Here is a 22,008-nt window from a genome sequence, read left to right on the forward strand (position 1 = left end):
GTGCAGAATTGTATTTAATTCCACTCAATGTGCATTGAGGTTACAGGGACAAACCATCCCGATGTGTAGAAAGAATAGTAAATATGGCAGGCGACCAGCTTGGCTTAACAGTGGAATCCTTGCTGATCTTAAACACAAAAAAGAAGCTTACAAGAAATGGAAGATTGGACAAATGACCAGGGATAAGTACAAAAATATTGCTCGGGCATGCAGGAGTGAAGTCAGGAAGGCCAAATCACACCTGGAGTTGCAGCTAGCAAGAGATGTTAAGAGTAACAAGAAGGGTTTCTTCAAGTATGTTAGCAACAAGAAGAAAGTCAAGGAAAGTGTGGGCCCCTTACTGAATGAGGGAGGCAACCTAGTGACAGAGGATGTGGAAAAAGCTAGAGTTTTTAAAAAACTCAATGCTTTTTTTGCCTCTGTCTTCACGAACAAGGTCAGCTCCCAGACTACTGCACTGGGCAGCACAGCATGGGGAGGAGGTGACCAGCCCTCTGTGGAGAAAGAAGTGGTTCAGGATATTTAGAAAAGCTGGACGTGCACAAGTCCATGGGGCCGGATGCGTTGCATCCGAGAGTGCTAAAGGAGTTGGCGGATGTGATTGCAGAGCCATTGGCCATTATCTTTGAAAACTCATGGCGATCGGGGGAAGTCCCGGATGACTGGAAAAAGGCTAATGTAGTGCCCATCTTTAAAAAAGGAAAGAAGGAGGATCCTGGGAACTACAGGCCAGTCAGCCTCACCTTAGTCCCTGGAAAAATCATGGAGCAGCTCCTCAACGAATCAATTCTGAAGCACTTAGAGGAGAGGAAAGTGATCAGGAACAGTCAGCATGGATTCACCAAGGGCAAGTCATGCCTGACTAATCTAATTGCCTTCTATGACAAGATAACTGGTTCTGTGGATGAAGGGAAAGCAGTGGACGTGTTGTTTCTTGACTTTAGCAAAGCTTTTGACACTGTCTCCCACAGTATTCTTGCCAGCAAGTTAAAGAAGTATGGGCTGGATGAATGGACTATAAGGTGGACAGAAAGCTGGCTAGATTGTCGGGCTCAATGGGTAGTGATCAATGGCTCCATGTCTAGTTGGCAGCCGGTATCAAGTGGAGTGCCCCAAGGGTCGGTCCTGAGTCTGGTTTTGTTCAATATCTTCATAAATGATCTGGAGGATGGTGTGGAGTGCACCCTCAGAAAGTTTGCAGATGACACTAAACTGGGAGGAGTGGTAGATACGCTGGAGGGTATGGATAGGATACAGAGGGACCGAGACAAATTGGAGGATTGGGCCAAAAGAAATCTGATGAGGTTCAACAAGGACAAGTGCATTAGGACGGAAGAATCCAATGCACCGCTACAGACTAGGGACCGAATGGCTCGGCAGCAGTTCTGCAGAAAAGGACCTAGGGGTTACAGTGGACGAGAAGCTGGATATGAGTCAGCAGTGTGCCCTTGTTGCCAAGAAGGCCAATGGCATTTTGGGATGTATAAGTAGGGGCATTGCCAGCAGATCGAGGGACGTGATCGTTCCCCTCTATTCGACACTGGTGAGGCCTCATCTGGAGTACTGTGTCCAGTTTTGGGTCCCACACTACAGGAAGGATGTGGAAAAATTGGAAAGAGTCCATTGGAGGGCAACAAAAATGATTAGGGGACTGGAACGCATGACTTATGAGGAGAGGCTGAGGGGACTGGGGATGTTTAGTCTGCGGAAGAGAAGAATAAGGGGGAATTTGATAGCTGCTTTCAACTACCTGAAAGGGGGTTCCAAAGAGGATGGCTCTAGACTGTTCTCAGTGGTAGCAGATGACAGAACAAGGAGTAATGGTCTCAAATTGCAGTGGGGGAGATTTAGGTTGGATATTAGAAAAAACTTTTTCATTAGTAGGGTGGTGAAACACTGGAATGCGTTACCGAAGGAGGTGGTGGAATCTCCTTCCTTAGAAGTTTTTAAGGTCAGGCTTGACAAAGCCCTGGCTGGGATGATTTAATTGGGGATTGGTCGTGCTTTGAGCAGGGGGTTGGACTAGATGACCTCCTGAGGTTTCTTCCAACCCTGATATTCTATAATTCTATGAATGTATCACTTTTAAGCAGTAAATGTGAATTAAGGAATCATCTCTGGCCAAATTCCTACATTTGCAAATAAATCAGGTGCAAAGTAAAGAGGGCAGCCTATATGATCTAATGATCCCTTCTGATCTTAGATTCTATGCAACCTAACTGCAAAATACATGCAAAGAAGCCAGAGGGCCACCAAACTACTCCAATATTGACTCATCTGGCACAAATTTCATCCATAAACTCCTCTGAATATCCCATGTGCATACACGAGAAATAGTCCTTGGCCTGCTTTGCTTCTGACCACAGCTCCCCAGCTCTGCATATAATTGACAGCATTTGAAGATTAGACAGGCTTAAAATTACTTTTGAAAATTTCCTACATGCTTATCTACCAGTTTAGGCACAGATCCTTGAGCTTTGAAAATCTGGCTACATGTGCCTAAATATGGGTTTAGGTGCCTAAATGTACGTGCCTATGAGTAAAGTTCCAAAAGTGTGTTAGGAAATGAAACTCAGGAGATCTGTGCTTCTAACTTGCTATGGTGCTTTAAAAGTTGTGGTCCTATTTTCGCAAAGATCCATAGCAAGAGCAATGGTCATAGTCTCTTGGTGTAGCAAACAGTTCATGTGCATGTGGCAAATGCTGTTGTAACTTGGGGATGGGGATACTGATATCGAGACATGCTGGGTTTCCAGACAAACACAGCTTCATATTGCATAGTCAAGCATACTTCCGTTGCCTAAATCCATATAAATATCCTGAATACAAAGTACAACAAAACTCCTGAAGGTTTTAGCCTCTTTTCTCTTTGCTGTAGGTAGTGTACATTAAGGAAATAGTGCAGCTGATACAGTTATTCTGAACTGTGACAGGAAGTGAGGTTTTTAACAGAATGAGCTTTAAAAATTCCAGATGTACTCACATTAAACCCACCAAAAAAATCTAAGCCCAGGATCAACTCTCCATTCCAACTAAACCCTATCAGACCTCTAAATGTAACTTTTGAAGAAATGCCAGCCTTTTCTTTTAGAAAATCTTAATTGGTTCTTACTAATGAAACAGAAAATGCCATTTGGGGGATGACAATACTTGCATTGTTTTATTCCATTTTACTAGTCTGGCTTCTAAGAATACTCTGCATACTGAATACTGTGTTCACTCAAAAAAGCCCTCTCACAAAACTGAAATGATAGGGATTCTGTAGGTTGGAGTGAATGCAACAGCAGAATGAGGAGGAACTTTTAAAAACTGGAAGGGTTCCTTTTACCATGCAAGTGTTTTAAAGGCAATATTCTCATAGAAGTCTCAATTTCTTCCATTTTCAGGTGTTCAAGCTAAACAGTAACACAGAGGTTGATCATATTTTCAGGGTGCTGCAGGAAACAGCGTTGGCAATTTAGTAAGGTTAAGCTCTTCATCTTATTTAGATTGGGTGAATACTGGTGTTGGGAGGCAGTGCCATCTTTTTGATAAGGCATCAAACTGAGGTCTAGATCTCCTAAGGTTAGTCAAGATGGCACTTTTCACATGGGCACATCAGTCTCGCTTTTGGAACCAGGTGAAATTCTTGGGTAAGTACATCCTACCTCCTCAAATTTCCTCAGCAGTTCAGTAGAATACAGTATTCGTCTCCATTCCCTGTCCCCAAATACCACGTGGTGGTGTTATATGCTGTTAAAAAAATATAGCGATGCTTCACTCCAGAGATGTCTGTGCTTCAGTGTCAGGCCAGGTGATCCCTGGGCAGGTCCAGAATCCAATCTTGTAAATCATCTGAGCTGAGTGCTCCTGTTGCCATCAGTGGCAGCTCCAAACACAGAAGTCAGGCCCGTACTTTCTAACGCACTTTGGGATCAAACCAGATCACATCCACATCCAATATGAATCACACATCTACGTGGAGGAATTAAAGCTGAGCATGTTTTCCATACGCGTTTGACTTTTTCCATCTCTAGTAACTGAGGTTGTAGGAGGTTTCCCAGCACATTTATCCCATCATTTGATTTGCTATCTAAATTTTGCAGACACATTCAATTTTCTGCCTTCCAATTTATTTTCTTCTCCTCCTGTATTGATTTTGGCAGCCTTGCTCTGGTATGTTAAGAGGTAGGGAAAAAATGCTCCTCACCAACCCTGACCGTCATTTCTTGAAGTGATATAGTGGTCAAACATCTGCCTCATATAACATACCCCCTTTGCCTCGTATATCCACTTCACCAGCTAACTTAAACTGGGCCATAAAGGGTTACAGAATGATTTATGCAGCTGTTCAAAGAAGCAACATATTTGCCAAGCTGAATCTCCATGAATCGATTTATTCTGTATCACATGCTACTTGTGAAAGCTGAGGCTACAATAAACATTTTTCACTAAGAAATTGGGAAGGACAATGGGAGTTTAAAAGGCCTCAGAGAAAGGAGGTCAGGAAAGCCACTTATTCTATGAGACGGATATAGCAGGCTGTTTAGAGCTGCTGGAATATGACATAAATGATCTTAAGGCAAAAAGGAAACTTTAGAACTGCAAAGGGAAGAGTAAAAGTAGATTAATAGAAAGAACAGATGAATGTGAATGTTGATCTGACACATTTACATTTACTGTATGACTATAAAGTCCTTATTCCACATTTCAGAGTGTAAGTCTGACCCTTTTAATGGGTGAAAGCAATGCCTTTAATGAAAGAATTTGGATCCAAGCTCCTCTTGGCTATTAATTTTGTAGAAAATCCAATTTAAGACAAAATTCTTCCATTAAGCAACTTGGCAACGCACATGCTAGAAGGTAATTTTACTGAGGTAATCATTTATCCCAGCAGTAGCTAACTAAATTAAATAGGACAGCTTAAAAGTCTGTGTGTGAAGTCCCAAACAACTGCTAAATGTTATATTACATGCAACCATACTGGTTCTTGACATTTGTACTGGGAATAAATACTTCATATAGTAAAAAAATTACCCCATGCTCCCTCCCCAAGATTACTGTGGTCATTGAAAAAATCACATGGCACTTAGAACAAGCATAGGGGTGTCATGTCCTGATGTCCTGGCCAAAATCTATTTTGAGAGAGTACTAAGAGCTCAGTCCTATCAGGTGCTGAGAAACTGCTGCAGTATGCTGAATGCCCTGAACTCCTGTCAATTTGAGGGTGCTCAGACCCTCTCAGGAAGTACTCAGCACCCAACAGTTTTGGGCCCAGAATGCTTATCTAAATGGCATCTACAGTTTCAAATAGATGTTGTATTTCTTTTCACTCCCTTATATGAATTTACTCTGGCTACACTGGTGAACAGTTGCTGAAGTGATGTGCTGCCAGTATATTTTAAGAGAGAGCTCCCAGAAAAATGTTCCCCTTAGAGCATGATAAACTTCATGTACCAGGCTGCCGTGTAGATAGGAGGTGGGAAATACTGGGACTTTTATTCATTCATTCTCACATTTAAACAAATTACTGGCACATCTCTCTATATAATAGGATTACATAGCTTGGCAAATACACTTATATTAACTCTGTAGGTAGAAAATATGTATACTATATTCCTGAAAATATCCTCACTAGAGCTCAGCTTTGTGTACTTTGAAATGCGAGGGAATGGAGATTTTGTAAGGACCCCAGTGATATCCACTTCTGAGATCATTAATTATATTACCATAGTGCCTAGGAGCCCTAGTCATGGACCAGGATCCCATTGTGCTAGGTGCTGTACAAACACAGAATAAAAAGTTGGGTCCATGCTAATGGCAAAATCTGGTTTATTTTAAAGGCAAAAGATTTTCTCTCCCAAAGTATTTTTATGACCCTCTGGGGAAAAAACATCAATACCAGGGGTGATGTAGCCATATCCATGGAAGGAGTGATTCCCATGAAGAGGCAGTGCAGTTACTCCCAATCCTCCCATCAGTTTGGTAGCAGGATTTTAACAAGTGACTCATGAAAATCACATTAGTGAGTAGGCGTTCTATCCCCCAAACAATTACACTGTCAGCAGTGCATGAAAGGATTCCATAAGTATGCCACATGCATTGGGATACTTAGGAATGAAACATCACTGTATAAATGTAACATTTACCAGGAAGGCATAGAATGCACCAGCAAATTGTGTCCTTAGTACTAAAGCTTCTTAGGTTAAAAAGAAAAAAAAAAAAAGGGGGGGGGGGAGCAGGAATGCTCAGTCCTCTATAAGGGAGTGTTGCTGGAGTCAAATAGAAACCTACATTGAAAAGATCAAAGCATCCATGCTGAAGGAAGAAATAATCAGTCCAAATGAGAAGAGCATAACATCTATTCCATTTGCTTATTTACTGAAGGAGCTCACTCAACACCCTCCAATAAAAATGAGTAATTTTTGTGTGTCACCTGTCAGTAATAATCTCTCTCTCATATACACACACACAGAGGCTTCTGAAGCATCATATATCAAAGTGCACTGTGAACTCTTTGAGTATGTATACTGTTTTGTAGAAAATGGCCCATGGTGCAGCTCTTGTTACTGATATTCTTATAATTCATGTTAGGATACTAGGCAGGTCAATGCTTTTTCCTATTTGTATTTTTTTTTAAAGTAACAGAAGATGCATTGTACACTGTTGTCAATATGATCTCTACCTGAATAGGGACTTCAGTGTTTGGCCTGGAACAGGGAACAGAAGGCAAAATTGAAGCAAGGGAATAATGGGATTGACCATTCCATTTCTTCTGTGACAACTAGAGAGGATTAAAATAGGGAGGGTTTGTCAAAGCAAGCTCAGACCGGCTTGACATTTGCTAAACCAAAGTCAACACCGGAGGTAGTTCAGAGCCAGCGTCCATTCATCCAAATCTCCAAAGACTGAGAATGTGAGAAAGTTAAGGGACACAGCCCCTCCCTGTTAGAATATATTGTTACTGTGGTGGAGTGAAAGAAATAGAGCTCTTAGCACTCTGATGAGTAAATTAATTTGTGAATTCACAAAGGACTGAATTAGCAAGCATTTTACCAGATTTTGGGCTTGATTCTCCATCATCTTCCATCTTTTGCAGTTATTTATTACTCATAATTTCCTCTAATGGCTTTACAGATTCACTGGTGAACAGATCAGACAAAACCTTGTTTCACCTTGCCAATCCCCCTGACTTCACTGTATGATTAGTTTTCATAGCTGAAGTTCATAATTCACCCCACACATCACCTTGGGAAAGCAAGTCTGAGTATCCCCTCACATGCACTGTCAAAAGTCATTCCACTACAGTCAATTGAACGACAGTGCTACAAAATAAGGACTGATGAAAGAAGACTGAAAAGGAGTACTTGTGGCACCTTAGAGACTAACCAATTTATTTGAGCATGAGCTTTCGTGAGCTACAGCTCACTTCATCAGATGTTTACCGTGGAAACTGCAGCAGACTTTATATACACACAGAGAATATGAAACAATACCTCCTCCCACCCCACTGTCCTGCTGGTAATAGCTTATCTAAAGTGATCAACAGGTGGGCCATTTCCAGCACAAATCCAGGTTTTCTCACCCTCCACCCCCCACACACATCACTTTGGATGGGCTAGCACCAGCAGGAGAGTGAATTTGTGTGGGGGGTGGAGGGTGAGAAAACCTGGATTTGTGCTGGAAATGGCCCACCTGTTGATCACTTTAGATAAGCTATTACCAGCAGGACAGTGGGGTGGGAGGAGGTATTGTTTCATATTCTCTGTGTGTATATAAAGTCTGCTGCAGTTTCCACGGTAAACATCTGATGAAGTGAGCTGTAGCTCACGAAAGCTCATGCTCAAATAAATTGGTTAGTCTCTAAGGTGCCACAAGTACTCCTTTTCTTTTTGCGAATACAGACTAACACGGCTGTTCCTCTGAAAGAAGACTGGTTACTTATCAATGAGAGCTCTGTAGGTGGAGCACTTCCAAAGAACACTGGGCTTTTCCCATGACCCAGCACTTCCTTTAATGCTTCTTATAGGAGGATTTTAAAAAAAAATCCGTATGTGCCCAGTTTAAATATTTCAGTTAATTATGCAGATGTAACATTACCTCCATTATATCCACATTGGCACAGCACAGTTTTAACAAAACAGCAAGCTAAATGAACCCACTTAAAAATAAACATTTTTACACACAGAGGTGGGCTGCTTGCTTCTGAATGGCTAATACAATTTAAAAAAAAACAAACACAACTTTGTCTTTGTAATTTAGATGTATGGATTTTAATACAATCAGACTATTTGGCTGTCACTTCCATCAGAGACAAGGGTACCTACTTCTCTATTTTAAAAAATGAAGTGTAATGTTGAGCTTTATAGTCTGTGGTCCCAAATTTTCAGAAGTGACTTGTGATTTTAGGTGTTCAGTTTGAGATAAAGGGGCCTGATTTTCAGAGGGTGGGTGTACAGCACTTTCTAAAAATTAGGCCACTCTGGGTACATCTACCAATCTCAAGTCTGCGTGACCTGGGCTTGTCAACTTAGTGTTTCCAAGGTTTTGCTTGAGTGTCACATACCACTGTGAACCTGGGTTTATAGTTGCTGGACCCGGGTTTTACAGCTGTGCAGATGCATCCATACTGTACTACACCAACCTTCTGACTCAAGACTGTGGCTTGACCTGCATCCGATATACTGCAGCATGATAGGGTTTGGACCTGAGTCACAGCAGGACATGGGCTTGGATTCATGCCCACAGCTGGATCCTGGGACCTGGGTCCTGAGCGCTTGCTGATCCAAGTCATACTGATTTGTGTGTGGATGGAAATGGGGCTTGGGCTCAAACCTGAGTCAGCACCCGAGCTTAGTGTGTAGTTTAGACACATACCCTTAAGAAGATCCCTAAAGTTGGGAACAGAAAACTACTAGTTACTTTAAAAAATGTAGCCAAGGATTCCCAGAATACAATGATGCTATGATAACAGCTGAGAGAAGCTTGATGAGTTCTGCATTCAAAACAGAAATAAAATCTCAGATTGATAGGCCTTTTGGGGTTTTATAAGTAGTCTTTTACCCTACAACGGTCAGGTCGGTCAGGTTTGAGCCCAAGCTTTCATTACATGAACAACACCAAAGAGCCCCTCAACTATTTGACCACAAAACTATTGACTACTTGGACTGTCAACACCACAAAGTAGCACAAATAATAAATGAACTTTTTATTAAGTGTGGTTAACATTAGCATTACAATGAGGGATTGTTTGAAAACAAGCTGTATTGATGTTGCTCAAAAGCTAGAAGAAAGTGGTTCTCGGTTTCTTTGTTTCTCCTGGAGGGCAACCACAGGGGTTACATTAAATCTTTTAAAACACGTTGACAGTTGAAAAAGTGCTGCTGCTGCTCTAGTGACATTTTATGCTTTTTAATTACTATTAATTAAGTTAGCTGAAGTTGTTTACTTGTTCTAGTAAGTTTTAAGCCTTGTGGAGAGACACAGCTGTCTCTAAACTTGAACAAACTTAGACCCTGTTCCATTACTTATGTGGCATTTCCAGTGAAGGCAGTGGGGGATCTACACGGGAAACTTCTGTTTGGCTCTGGTGTTATGGACATGGCTGTGTGAAATGCGCACAGCAAAGCCTGAAACCTGTGAAACTCACCTGGTCTGGGCATTCCACTATGAATTCAAAAGTCAAAACAGGTTTGCTTAAAAGGTCTAAGGCTCAAAAACTATCTGGAGCAGCATTGCACTGCTTCAGAACAATGCAGCACTTATGGTTTGGGAGCACATGAAACTCCATACTTGAATTGTAGCTATATGTAAATTGAAACCAAAGCAAACTTTGCGCTACCCTGGGGCCTGATCCTGCATCTCTTACTTGGACAAGACTCCCCTGGCTTCAAGAAGAGCTTTGTCCATGGGAGGAGTGTAGGATTGAGCCCCAAAACCTCATTTTCCTACCTCTGTAGTAGCACTGAGGAATGTGTGTGCACAAGAGTAGACGTTGGTGGAATCAGAAACAGCCGGGATTGGTCTCAGTAGTCCATGAGGTAATTATAGATAGTATTCGTCTTCTGCTAAATTGTATAGATTTAGAATGCTCTAATATATCCTGGGGTGGCTTTTCCCTCCCCCACCCCACACACACACCCTCACAACTCCAGAATTAGAGGATCTTAAAGCTACCTTCCTTCCCTCCTCCCCCTTTCTCTGCTCAGCTCTGCTGAGTGCAAAAGCAATGAAGCAGAGGATCTGGCCACTACAGCTAACAGGACAATGAGGGGATGATAAAACTGCCACTCCAGATTAGTGGATTCCTGAGCCTGATTCTCCATGGATTTATGCCTTGTCTAGTCACTTATACCCATGCAAAGTGAATGGTTCGATTCTAAGGTGACTTCACTTTGCACAGATTTAAATGAGGGTACAACATAAAAGGCAATAGAAAATCAGGCATAATGTATGTAGGACATTGGAATTTTTAAGGCATGTAAGGCACATACAATGGTAAATTCCACACAAACGTCAAATAAACATTTAACAATAGCAAATGAGTCACAAACTCTATTTTAAATAGAAAGGGGAACATATTCCTGATTTCAAAAATAGAAATTAAGGGTGTAATCCTGCTCCCATTGAAATTAATTACAAAACTCATCAGACCCTCAAGATATTAAAGTGGCTTACTTTTAATTACATTTCCTTCTTGATGCAAAGCATGACAAGGAATGAAAGCAACTAATGATTCAGTCATTTCAGATCTCTATCTTTCCAGATGGAAAAACGGAATGGGTCAAGTTGCTGACTGGATTCCCCTATGTCAAATGCTGCTATGTGAACATAAAGGGACTTGTTCCTAGAAGATCAGGTCAGCTTTAAAATGCATCAGTCTTTTTTTCCTCCTGATTGCATTCTCTCCCCCCCGCCCTTTTCCGTTTTATTCCTGTATGTACTGCTATTATAATAGCGAGACATAAATCCAGTCCAAAACATGAACAATCTCGCACAGACATTCTGAGTTAAGAGGAATGACTTGACTGGTCATTGTTGCCTAATTTCATTGTTTAAACCACAAGGGCTGATAAAAATAGTTAAATTTTCATAATATGCATTTTTTTAAAGTGAAAATCATTCTACCAAAAATCAACAATTTTTATATGCAGTATCTTCTGGTAAAGAGATTATTATTAAAGAGGATGGACTTGGAAGTACACTAAAGCTGAAAGGCGGCATTGTCACATTTGAAGAGTAAACAGCATCACATTTCACCTTTTTCTGTCAGAATAGTGCACAATAGTGGTCCCATTGTACTGTAGATGGGGCAATTTTCCTGTCAAACACAGCAAGCTAAGAAATCCCTTTTCACATCCCAAAGCTCTTCTGACCATCTGGAAAGCAAACTTACTTACTGTTTTCATTTTACAAGGAGAGCTTACCACTCAGTGCTTCAGATGATGCTGAATATATTACATATATATGTATAATTTTTTTATATAATTGTTTACTTCAGAGACTCATAAAGAGTTGTTAAAAAGCAAGGAATTCAAAACATATACTCTATTGAAAAACAAAAGAAAATTGCTCTAGGCTTGACATTTTGATGTGCAAAATTCAGAGCAGATTCAGAGGAAATCCATGAATATGGCTAATAGCTGAGGCACTGAGAGGAAATTATTAGATCAGTCCATTTAAACACAGTCACAACACAGCCTTGTGAGGCTTGGGAGCTCCCATGACTACTACTTCTCTTCTCTGAGGGATAGAGACTGTCACTGTTTTTCACACTAAATAGCAATCTGGGGTAAGGGGCTATTTATATAAGAGTAGTAGAATCTGGCTCAAAGCAAAGATATTGCAATATTCATTATTCTACAAAAATTGTGTTAAATTCACCAGGGCCTGAATTGTGGCAGAACCCCTTGTGGATGGGCACTTCACCAAAAGAATAGGTTGCGGTGGAATAAAACAGATCTAACTCCACTTATGGAAGGGAGGGGCAGTACCAAAAGTAGGCAGTGCTGGCCAAAAGGGGGTTGTTACCATAGCATCTGAGTACTTCACAATCTTTTAATGTATTTATCCTCACAGAGGCTGACCAGACAGCAAGTGTGAAAAATTGGGACGGGGGAGTGGGGTAATAGGAGACGATATAAGAAAAAGACCCCAAAATCGGGACTGTCCCTATAAAATCAGGACATCTGGTCACCCTATCCTCACAGCACCCCTGAGGTACTATTAGTAGAAGTACTATCCCCCCCTTTGCAGATGGGCAGAAGTATCCCCCCCTTTGCAGATGGGCAGCTGAGGCACAGAGAGACTAAGTGATTTCCTCCAGGTCATACAGGACAACTGTAGCAAACCAGGGAATGGAACTCAGCTCTGCTGAGTCTCAGGCTAACACCCAAACTGCAGGACCATTCCTCCTGTGCTTGCTAGGTCATCCAGTTGAGATCTGTAAAAAGTGGAAGCTCCTGTTCAAAACCCAGCAATATTGTTAATCTATCCAACTATACTCTTAGCCCAGCAGAAGAATCTCTCCTATCTCGGGGCCTCTCCTTCTGCCCGTCCACCCCCACAAACATGATACAGTTCTGTGGTGACCTAGAATCCTATTTTCGATGTCTCCAACTCAAGGAATATTTCCAACACACCTCTGAACAACATACTAACCCACAGAGACTTTCCTACCAAGACTACAAAAAGAAGGATTCTGGATGGACTCCTCCTGAAGGTTGAAACAACAGACTGGACTTCTACATAGAGTGCTTCCGCCGATGTGCACGGGCTGAAATAGTGGAAAAGCAGCATCACTTGCCCCATAACCTCAGCCGTGCAGAACACAATGCCATCCACAGCCTCAGAAACAACTCTGACATCATAATCAAAAAGGCTGACAAAGGAGGTGCTGTCGTCATCATGAATAGGTCGGAATATGAACAAGAGGCTGCTAGGCAGCTCTCCAACACCACTTTCTACAAGCCATTATCCTCTGATCCCACTGAGGGTTACCAAAAGAAACTACACCATTTGCTCAAGAAACTCCCTGAAAAAGCACAAGAACAAATCCGCACAGACACACCCCTGGAATCCCAACTTGGGGTATTCTATCTGCTACCCAAGATCCATAAACCTGGAAATGCTGGACGCCCATCATCTCAGGCATTGGCACCCTGACAGCAGGACTGTCTGGCTATTTAGACTCCCTCCTCAAGCCCTACGCTACCAGCACTCCTAGCTATCTTCGGGACATCACTGACTTCCTGAGGAAACTACAATCCATCTGTGATCTTCCTGAAAACACCATCCTAGCCACTATGGATTTCGAAGCCCTCTACACCAACATTCCACACAAAGATGGACTACAAGCCATCAGGAACAGTACCCCGATAATGTCACGGCAAACCTGGTGGCTGAACTTCGTGATTTTGTCCTCACCCATAACTATTTCACATTAGGGGACAATGTATACCTTCAAATCAGCGGCACTGCTATGGATACCTGCATAGCCCCACAGTATGCCAACAATTTTATGGCTGACTTAGAACAACGCTTCCTCAGCTCTCATCTCCTAATGCCCCTACTCTACTTGCGCTACACTGATGACATCTTCATCATCTGAATCCATGGAAAAGAAGCCCTTGAGGAATTCCACCATGATTTCAATGATTTTCATCCCACCATCAACCTCAGCCTGGACCAGTCCACACAAGAGATCCACTTCCTGGACACTACGGTGCTAATAAGCGATGGTCACATAAACACCACCCTATACCGGAAACCTACTGACCGTTATGCCTACCTACATGCCTCCGGCTTTCATCCAGAGCACACCACACGATCCATTGTCTACAGCCAAGCTCTACGATACAACCTCATTTGCTCTAACCCCTAGGACAGAGACAAACACCTACAAGATCTCTATCAAGCATTCTTACAACTACAACACCTACCTGCTGAAGTGAAGAAACAGATTGACAGAGCCAGAAGAGTACCCAGAAGTTATCTACTACAGGACCGGCCCATCAAAGAAAATAACAGAACGCCACTAGCCATCACCTTCAGACCCCTGCTAAAACCTCTCCAACGCATCATCAAGGATCTACAACCTATCCTGAAGGACGACCCATCACTCTCACAGATCTTGGGAGACAGGCCAGTCCTTGCCTACAGACAGCCCCCCAACCTGAAGCAAATACTCACCAGCAACCACACACCACACAACAGAACCACTAACCCAGGAACCTATCCTTGCAACAAAGCCCGTTGCCAACTGTGTCCACATATCTATTCAGGGGACATCATCATAGGGCCTAATCACATCAGCCACACTATCAGAGGCTCGTTCACCTGCAAATCTACCAATGTGATATATGCCATCATGTGCCAGCAATACCCCTCTGCCATGTACATTGGCCAAACTGGACAGTCGCTATGTAAAAGAATAAATGGACACAAATCAGATGTCAAGAATTATAACATTCAAAAACCAGTTGGAGAACACTTCAATCTCTTTGATCACTCCATTACAGACCTAAAAGTGGCAATTCTTTAAAAAAAAACTTCAAAAACAGACTCCAATGAGAGACTGCTGAACTGGAATTAATTTGCAAACTGGATACAATTAATTTAGGCTTGAAGAAAGACTGGGAGTGGATGGGTCATTACACAAAGTAAAACTATTTCCCCATGTGTTCCCCCCCCCCCCACACACACACACACTGTTCCTCAGACATTCTTGTCAACTGCTGGAAATGGCCCACCTTGATTATCACTATAAAAGGTTCCCCCCTCACCCCCGCTCTCCTGCTGGTAATAGCTCACCTTACCTGATCACTCTCGTTACAGTGTGTATGGTTACACCCATTGTTTCATGTTCTCTGTGTATATAAATCTCCCCACTGTATTTTCCACTGCATGCATCCAATGAAGTGGGCTGTAGCTCACGAAAGCTTATGCTCAAATAAATTTGTTAGTCTCTAAGGTGCCACAAGTACTCCTTTTCTTTTTGTTCAAACTAAGACACCCTATTCAGTTTTTCCTCAAATTAGGGACAGCTAGGCTATTTTCTGTGCTATTTAATGTGAAAAACAGTGTGGTTTGGTTTGTATAAGCCTGTTCCAGCTCTGGCTAGAGCAGCACCACACACTCATAGCAGACTTTGCCTCTGTCCAGGCTGAGCCTGGGGTCAGAGTTTGCTAAATTTTGACATCCTGGAAGGTTAGATTCAGTAGTGAGGAATACTGACTCAAAGCTTAAACATCCTTTGGTCTTCCAGGTGGCCACTGCGTCTCAGCACCAAAATAGTTACCTTAACGCCAGTGCCAATTTACACTCACAGGGGATCTGGCCCATCATGTTCAGCACCTATTACTGTACAATGTACAATACTTTGCAATCATTCCTCTTTGGGTGGGCTTCTTTCCAATAATACCTTCCCTGATATGCTGGAGCTGCTACCCTAAAATCTCAGAATCATGGAAATTAGAAGTGGAAATGACCTATTAAGCGTAGAATTTACCTCTACACTCTGTTTTCCCAGGATGGAATTAGGACTATTAGAGATGGAAAAGACATTTGTTATACTTAACATTTACCATGTGTTTCTCTGGATATTACCAGTTTGGGGGGAATTCTGCCACCAGAAATAGGGTTACCAACATGTGGAATATTTGGGCCAGTGGAAAAAATAGAGAGTGCGGTGGAGAATCATGATAGACCTACTTCCCCACCTCCCATGAAAGAAAGAAGGGAAATATAAAAACAAAGAAAACAGATCCTTTGATCTGTCCCTTGTGCATTTATCATTGCCTAGAAGTGAGGAGAGGCTTACAGTCACTATGCAGCCCATTAACTGGCATTGAGGTCACCAGGTTGATCCCAGAGAGCAACTTACAACCACCTTGGCTGCTTTAACTTATACTAAAGACACCCTGGTCACACCCATTTTCTCCATGCCATACCCACTACACCAAAGTCCTGGTAGTAGAGCGGTGTAGGAATCATTAAGGTGACTCTATGCTACCCAAGGTTTTCCCTGCATGGGGTGGAAATTTTCAATGTCAAGACCTGCCAGCTTCAGGGCAGCTGTGCACCAGGAGACCAGTGCAAAACTGCCCTAGTGCAGGCAGGAGCTGCTCCATGTGATTCAAAGACAGGCCAAAGGCCAGCATCTGTCTAAGGGTGAGGGATCTGAATATTAAGTGCCAAATAGTTACTAATATTAATTTAATTGAATTGATAGGCCCAGAGGGCACATATCTTCAGAGGTGACTGGGCTCACAGTTTCAGACAAAGAATAATAAAGCAAGTGCAACAGCTTTCCAGACATTTGGGTGATAGAAGCAATAATAGAATAAATGGGGTCAGTCATAAAAACGCAAATAGTTTCTGACTGGCTGAGTGGCCTTTCCCACTTATTCTTCTTATATTTCTTTACTATGGGCTAGATGACTTAGTCACACTTGCAAGTGGTTTGGAACCGGAGCAGCATGGGCTGACAGATAAGTCTGGCAAAATGGCGTGGCCTGAGGACTGAATTCCTTCTAAATTTCATGAAATGTGTAATCTCACAAATTTCCATTCCAGCCCTGGAAACAGCATATGCAGAAAACATCAATTCAAAGCATATTTTGCAGCATTTGATTCTTTTCATTTAAGCACAGCATTTGTCAAAACCTCTAGGAAATTCTCATACAAATACACAGAGGGGAAAAAATTACTACAATAACACATGGAATCACCACCATAAATGCTAACAGCCAGCATGCAAGGAGGTCCGGTTTTGCAATTAAATGCAGAGTTTTAAAACTTTTACATCCCTATTATGACAAAGTACCACTCAGCATTTTAAAGGAAGGAAGTTTTAGAAGTGAACTGTGCATGCATTTTGAAAACAAGCATTTTTATAGCCTGTTTACAATATATGGGCATCAGTAATTTGACCCCATGTGAATTTAAAATTCATATGCATACCCACTCCTTAGTTTATAAACAGTACACAGAAAACCAATAGTGTACAAAATGACAGGTGATTTTTTTATGCTCAAATTAAGATCCCTTAAAAAGGCCTGATTTTCAGATGGTGAGTCCTCACCCTTTTCAGAAAATCTAGTCTCTTTAAAGGTGTTTCTAGATGGGCACCAAAATATGGAGGCAACCAGAATCACTGATCTCTTTTGCAATTGTTGGCCATGCACTTTATACATCGGAATATGCACTGTAATAATTACCTTTAAAAATACAAAAAATTAAGGAAAGGAATACATGCGTTAAGTCTGCCTAAGCCATAATTACACCTTTAAAAAGAAAAGAAAAAAGAAAATAAACCCCATTTATTTGTGCCTGTAATTACTGCTAAACTCTATGTAATAGTTAACCTCAAGCATTGGGCTCTTAGGCACTACAGTATACAAATAATTAAAAAAACAACAATTATGTGGACACGCATTTAGAAGCCATCATCCTTATTTATTACTCCGTTATTGGATTGAATGGAAAGAAGAAAATGTTCTACAATAACATTTGCTTAGGAATGTTTATCTGCTTTCTTACCATTGAATGTTAAGAACACCCTGGCCTGAGGCTGTGAGGATCCTTTTACAGTGCTAGAGTAAATAAACATCCCAATCAACACGTGGACTGCTAGAAATGCCATATCTTCAGATGTGCAACTTAATATCCAAGAAATAAAACCTAAAAGGAGAAAAAAGAGCCCATTACTAATTTTACATTATATAAATTGTGTGGACCAAAATCAACAGTACAGAACAGTAGGTGTCAGAGAACTTTGCCAGATTGAAGCTATAATATATGACACTTCTGCTTTTTCTTTTCAAATCTGAAATGTTTTGTCTGGATATGTTCTGTGTTGGCACTAAAAGAATTGTAAGCATTTTACTTAGGACGAGTAGATATAAAGTTTTAGGTGAGTAAAGACTGCAGGATTAGACCCAGTTTATTTCAATAAGGACAATTCTACTTGCTGGAAAAATAATTATGCTAAATGTCAAGGCAGAGCAAAGCAAGGACAGGGGATAATGTTTCATGAATAAAAGCTGGTTGATATATTTAGACCTCTCTCCTTACTGTACATCATGTTTAATCAATACAGTTTTTAAACTTCGGGTCTACTTGTTTTATTTTTTTACATAGTGTATTTTCTAGTATATAAGAAACAACAAAAAAGACAAAGTGAAACACTGGTCTCATTAAGTCAATGGCAAAACTACCATTGACTTCAATAGAGCCAGGATTTCACCCTCACTCTTTACACCTAACATTTGTCAACTGTTGCTTAGGATAATCCCATCAGGGAGTTTAGTCCCAGATTTGTGTTTTATAATAGGAATACTTCATACTATATGATATATAAGTACTCTGTTCAATCCATTGCTTCACTCCCTTCACATAACCCTGGTAGGTGTATTTGCATATCTGATAGAACTCACCTTTCTGAGTAGCTTTTCAAGGAAGAATACTACAAACGTGCTGCTTTTCTAATTCCAAAGTGGCTCATATAGGGCCTGATCCAAAGGCTAGTGGAGCCAATGGGAGCCCATAAAACAAAACCTCCCACTAAGACTTAGCACTTGTACAACAGCTCCCATTCATGTATCTCAAACCACTTTCCAAAGCCTAATGAATACAGCCTGAGAAACAGGCAAGTATAACTAGCCCCATTTTACAGACAGAAATGGAGGCTTCAGAGAGATTAAGAGAGGTTTCTATGGTCACACACAACTAGGCTCTGATTCCCCCTTGATTCAATTACACCCATTTTACATCAGTGTACCTCCTTTGATATCAATGGATTTACACCAGCATAAAACTGGTGCAACGGAGTGGAGAATTAGCTCCCAAGTTTATTCTCTGAATAGACTCCATATATACTGATTTCTAACCCCATTTTTAATATACCAACTTCTGGCTATCTTTTTAATAAGAACAATCCCTCTTCTGCATGCTATTCAGTGCTTTCTGAGGGTGCTATCATAAAGAGGTTACACTGATTCAATGGGAGGCAAGGGCACTCAGCATCTTGCAGAATGTGGCCCTTAGTGTTGAAGAATTACCACAGAGTAAGAACATTAGAAACTGAAAGTTTTTGTTTATCCTGAGAATTGATATTACCTGGACTATGCTAATGCAAACTACTCCACACTGCCCCTTAAATATACTCCAGCAGGATCACCTCTAAGGGTGAAGACAGTAGTTCTGTATCTGTGTCCATTCAGTCCTTGCCCTCTCTGGTGAGACTAACATCTGTCCTAAAAGAACTGGCTCTAACTTCCAACTAGTTTCATATAGGGCAGTAAACAGCTGTCAGATAATGACAGCTTCAGATCAGTCCCAATTTGGATTGGATTCACACAGTTGACTCAGAGTTGAAAGGCTCAATGTCTCATTACCATGCCTCAGTCATCCATTATTCACTTACTGTAAATCTTTTTTAAAAGAGCTACAATCTGCCCCAGAATTTCATACTAAACTTGGGGGCTGGGGAAAGCGGAGAGAGAGAGAGAGAGAGTTTCTGCAACAGTCAGATCCCTTGCAGCTGATCTGGAGCTGACTAATGCATCAAGATCAGGTATTGTGGTGTTTCTCTGCTAACTGACAAAACCATTAATGCGGGCAATTTCCCAAATACACAGCTGAAGTACAAAAGGAAACAACGTATTTTGGAACAGCCCCAGTTAATTTTTAAGGGTTCGTTAACTAATACAATTATACTTGTATAGCCTTTGCCAAAAATAATTTTAAAACAAGCTGCACCAATTCCAGTATTAACACTGCTTTGTGGGTTTTAAATTCAATACCCTACCACTAGCCCATGGGATAGCCTTCTGCTTAACCTTCTTCAATCACAGAAATGCCATTAACCCTGATAAGATTGCTTTGTCGGGCCAAAACAAATGGCCAATCATACCAAACGTGATTTTAACAGATGCAATGGGATTAGTATTCTACAGTAGTAGTACGATGCCTTCTTTGCAATACAGATGGGAAGGAAAAGGGAGGAAACTAAAGGGTTATTTCTGTTCTGCTAAATCATATTGGGAGGAACTGTCAAAAATAAAAATCCTGCACCACTCTTTCCCTTCTCCTTCCACCTTCCTAGCCAAATCTAATTGCATCAGTTTTATGAGTGAAATACTGCTATACTTCACTGCTTGAATTGCAAATTTCCACTGTTACACAAACGTGACAGGCAATATAGGATCCAAACAATAAACTGCATGCTCCTTGCCCTGTTGTTAGGTCCGTATAATAAAGGCATATTGCTGCCATAAAGGTATTTCATGGCTTCGTTATTACAGCCTTCTTTGACATGTGAGTTAGAGAATGGAAATATGTTGAATTGTAGGAATTTTAGGGCCCCTTGGCAATTGAACACAAACTCATTTCAGTTTAGAATCCCAGTTTGGGCTAAAATCCCAGTTCTGTATTTATCTCTAGAAAGTCACGACAGTAAGTCAAATCAACGTATCCCGAGCACATGACCTTTACCGGCAAGCAACTGCTCTAAAACCTTACAAGTGGTCCCCTTTAGCACAGACACAAGAACTAGTTTAATTTCTCACTGCGTGTTCCTGTTTTCACAGTGTGAGCAACAAACTTGTTAAAGTGAAGAGGGAACGTTGCATTCACGTGGAGTTCTTTTTCTGGCGGTTTTTGTGTTTTTGTTTTTTTAAAGAAATGCTCCACTGCTTTAGAAAAGTACTGCATAACTTCACTGTAAAGCGCCGTGCAGGTGTCATATGCTCAAGGCTGAATTCCAGAATTACTCTCTGCCCCTCAACTCATCCACTGCAAGAAAAATAAGGATTATGCCGTTGTGAAAAACATCATTGCCATGAACTGTGGCAAAAATTCAGCAATCCCATTTCACATCTGTGACAGTGCTGAAAGAGAACTTTCAATCGTGCTTACCTAGCTACTGAAGGAATCAGTAATGCAATGCCATCAAATTTCTATCAGTTTATGGACTCCACTCCTTTGACCAGAACACTTTCATTCCAAACCTGGCTCATTGTAGAAAACCTTTTCCTCCTGGTGGTTGCAAACGTCCTCCCAGTTTCTTTGTAAAATAATCCTTATTGCTATAAGGACCGGGAACTCTTCTCCTCGTTCTTTAATTAAGCACCTAAGAGTGAATGGAAAGTAGCTGAGCTATGACGGTGAAAGCTTTGGTTTCCAATTACAGTCACCACTCACTCTGGTCCTACTGCCCTCCAGCCAGCGCTTTACAGAGGCAGCGAACCCAAGGCTGGAATACATCATTAGCTGAGCAAGTAGGGGCAGATCTCATAAATATTGCAGAGGCCACACCCATAAGGAAGAGAGAGTGAGACACAGAAAGAAAAGGCAGAGGGAGAGCGAAAAAGACAGCAAGAGGGAAAGGAGCAGAAACACAGAGAGGTGAAGTCAGGGGAAGAAATCCCACCCTGGATTGTGCAACATAAAGATGCCAGCTCACAGAATCAGTTTGCTTCACAGGCTGTAGAAGAGTCAGTGTCGAGCTGGGTGGGTTGAGAGGGTTTCCTACGGTACTTAGAAAGCAGGCGGACCCACTTGGGTCATAAACATGAAACTGCACAATGCTTTTGAGTGGAAGAAAATGATGAAATCCTTTTAAGGAAAAGGTTTCTTTCATTGCAGGATTCCAGGGCTGATTCTCCGGGACACTCCTTATAAACGCATGCCAAAGAAATAGCCAAGTTTAGTTTCCACAGCATGCCAGTGATCCGAGAAGCCTGTGAATTAGAAAACAATCTCTGTTCTGTTTATGACGGCTATTGTTTCCTATTGCTATCTCCTTTGCACCCTGAAGCAAGTTCTGTATTGTCTCTGACCCTCTACTGACTTCCTCCTCCTCCCCTAACAATCCTTTAACTCCACCCTACCTGCCTCAAAGGAATTTATTCCGCACCGCAACCTTATATAGAAAGGTTATTGTGAGCGTTCAAATCCTGCACACCGAAGTGTTTCAAGCCAAGGAGAGGACTCCAAGTTAGAGTCACAAGACATGCTTTGATGTTC

The 22,008-nt window shown here is 41.5% G+C and overlaps 1 protein-coding gene across 1 annotated transcript in view; it reads right to left on the reverse strand.

Annotated features, from left to right (window-relative positions):
• Positions 1–21,789, reverse strand: part of SEMA3C (semaphorin 3C) — a 167,151-nt gene extending 145,362 nt beyond the window's left edge. The window contains exons 1-2 of the mRNA XM_048836494.2: positions 20,899–21,789; positions 17,521–17,661 (exon numbers count right to left, since the gene is read on the reverse strand). Coding sequence (XP_048692451.1) covers positions 17,521–17,623 — 103 coding nt within the window. The 5' untranslated portion in view covers positions 17,624–17,661; positions 20,899–21,789. The remainder of the gene's footprint in view (positions 1–17,520; positions 17,662–20,898) is intronic.
• Between the last annotated feature and the right edge of the window lie 219 nt (positions 21,790–22,008).

Source organism: Caretta caretta, chromosome 1 (assembly GCF_965140235.1).
Source record: "Caretta caretta isolate rCarCar2 chromosome 1, rCarCar1.hap1, whole genome shotgun sequence".
NCBI lineage: Eukaryota > Metazoa > Chordata > Testudines > Cheloniidae > Caretta > Caretta caretta.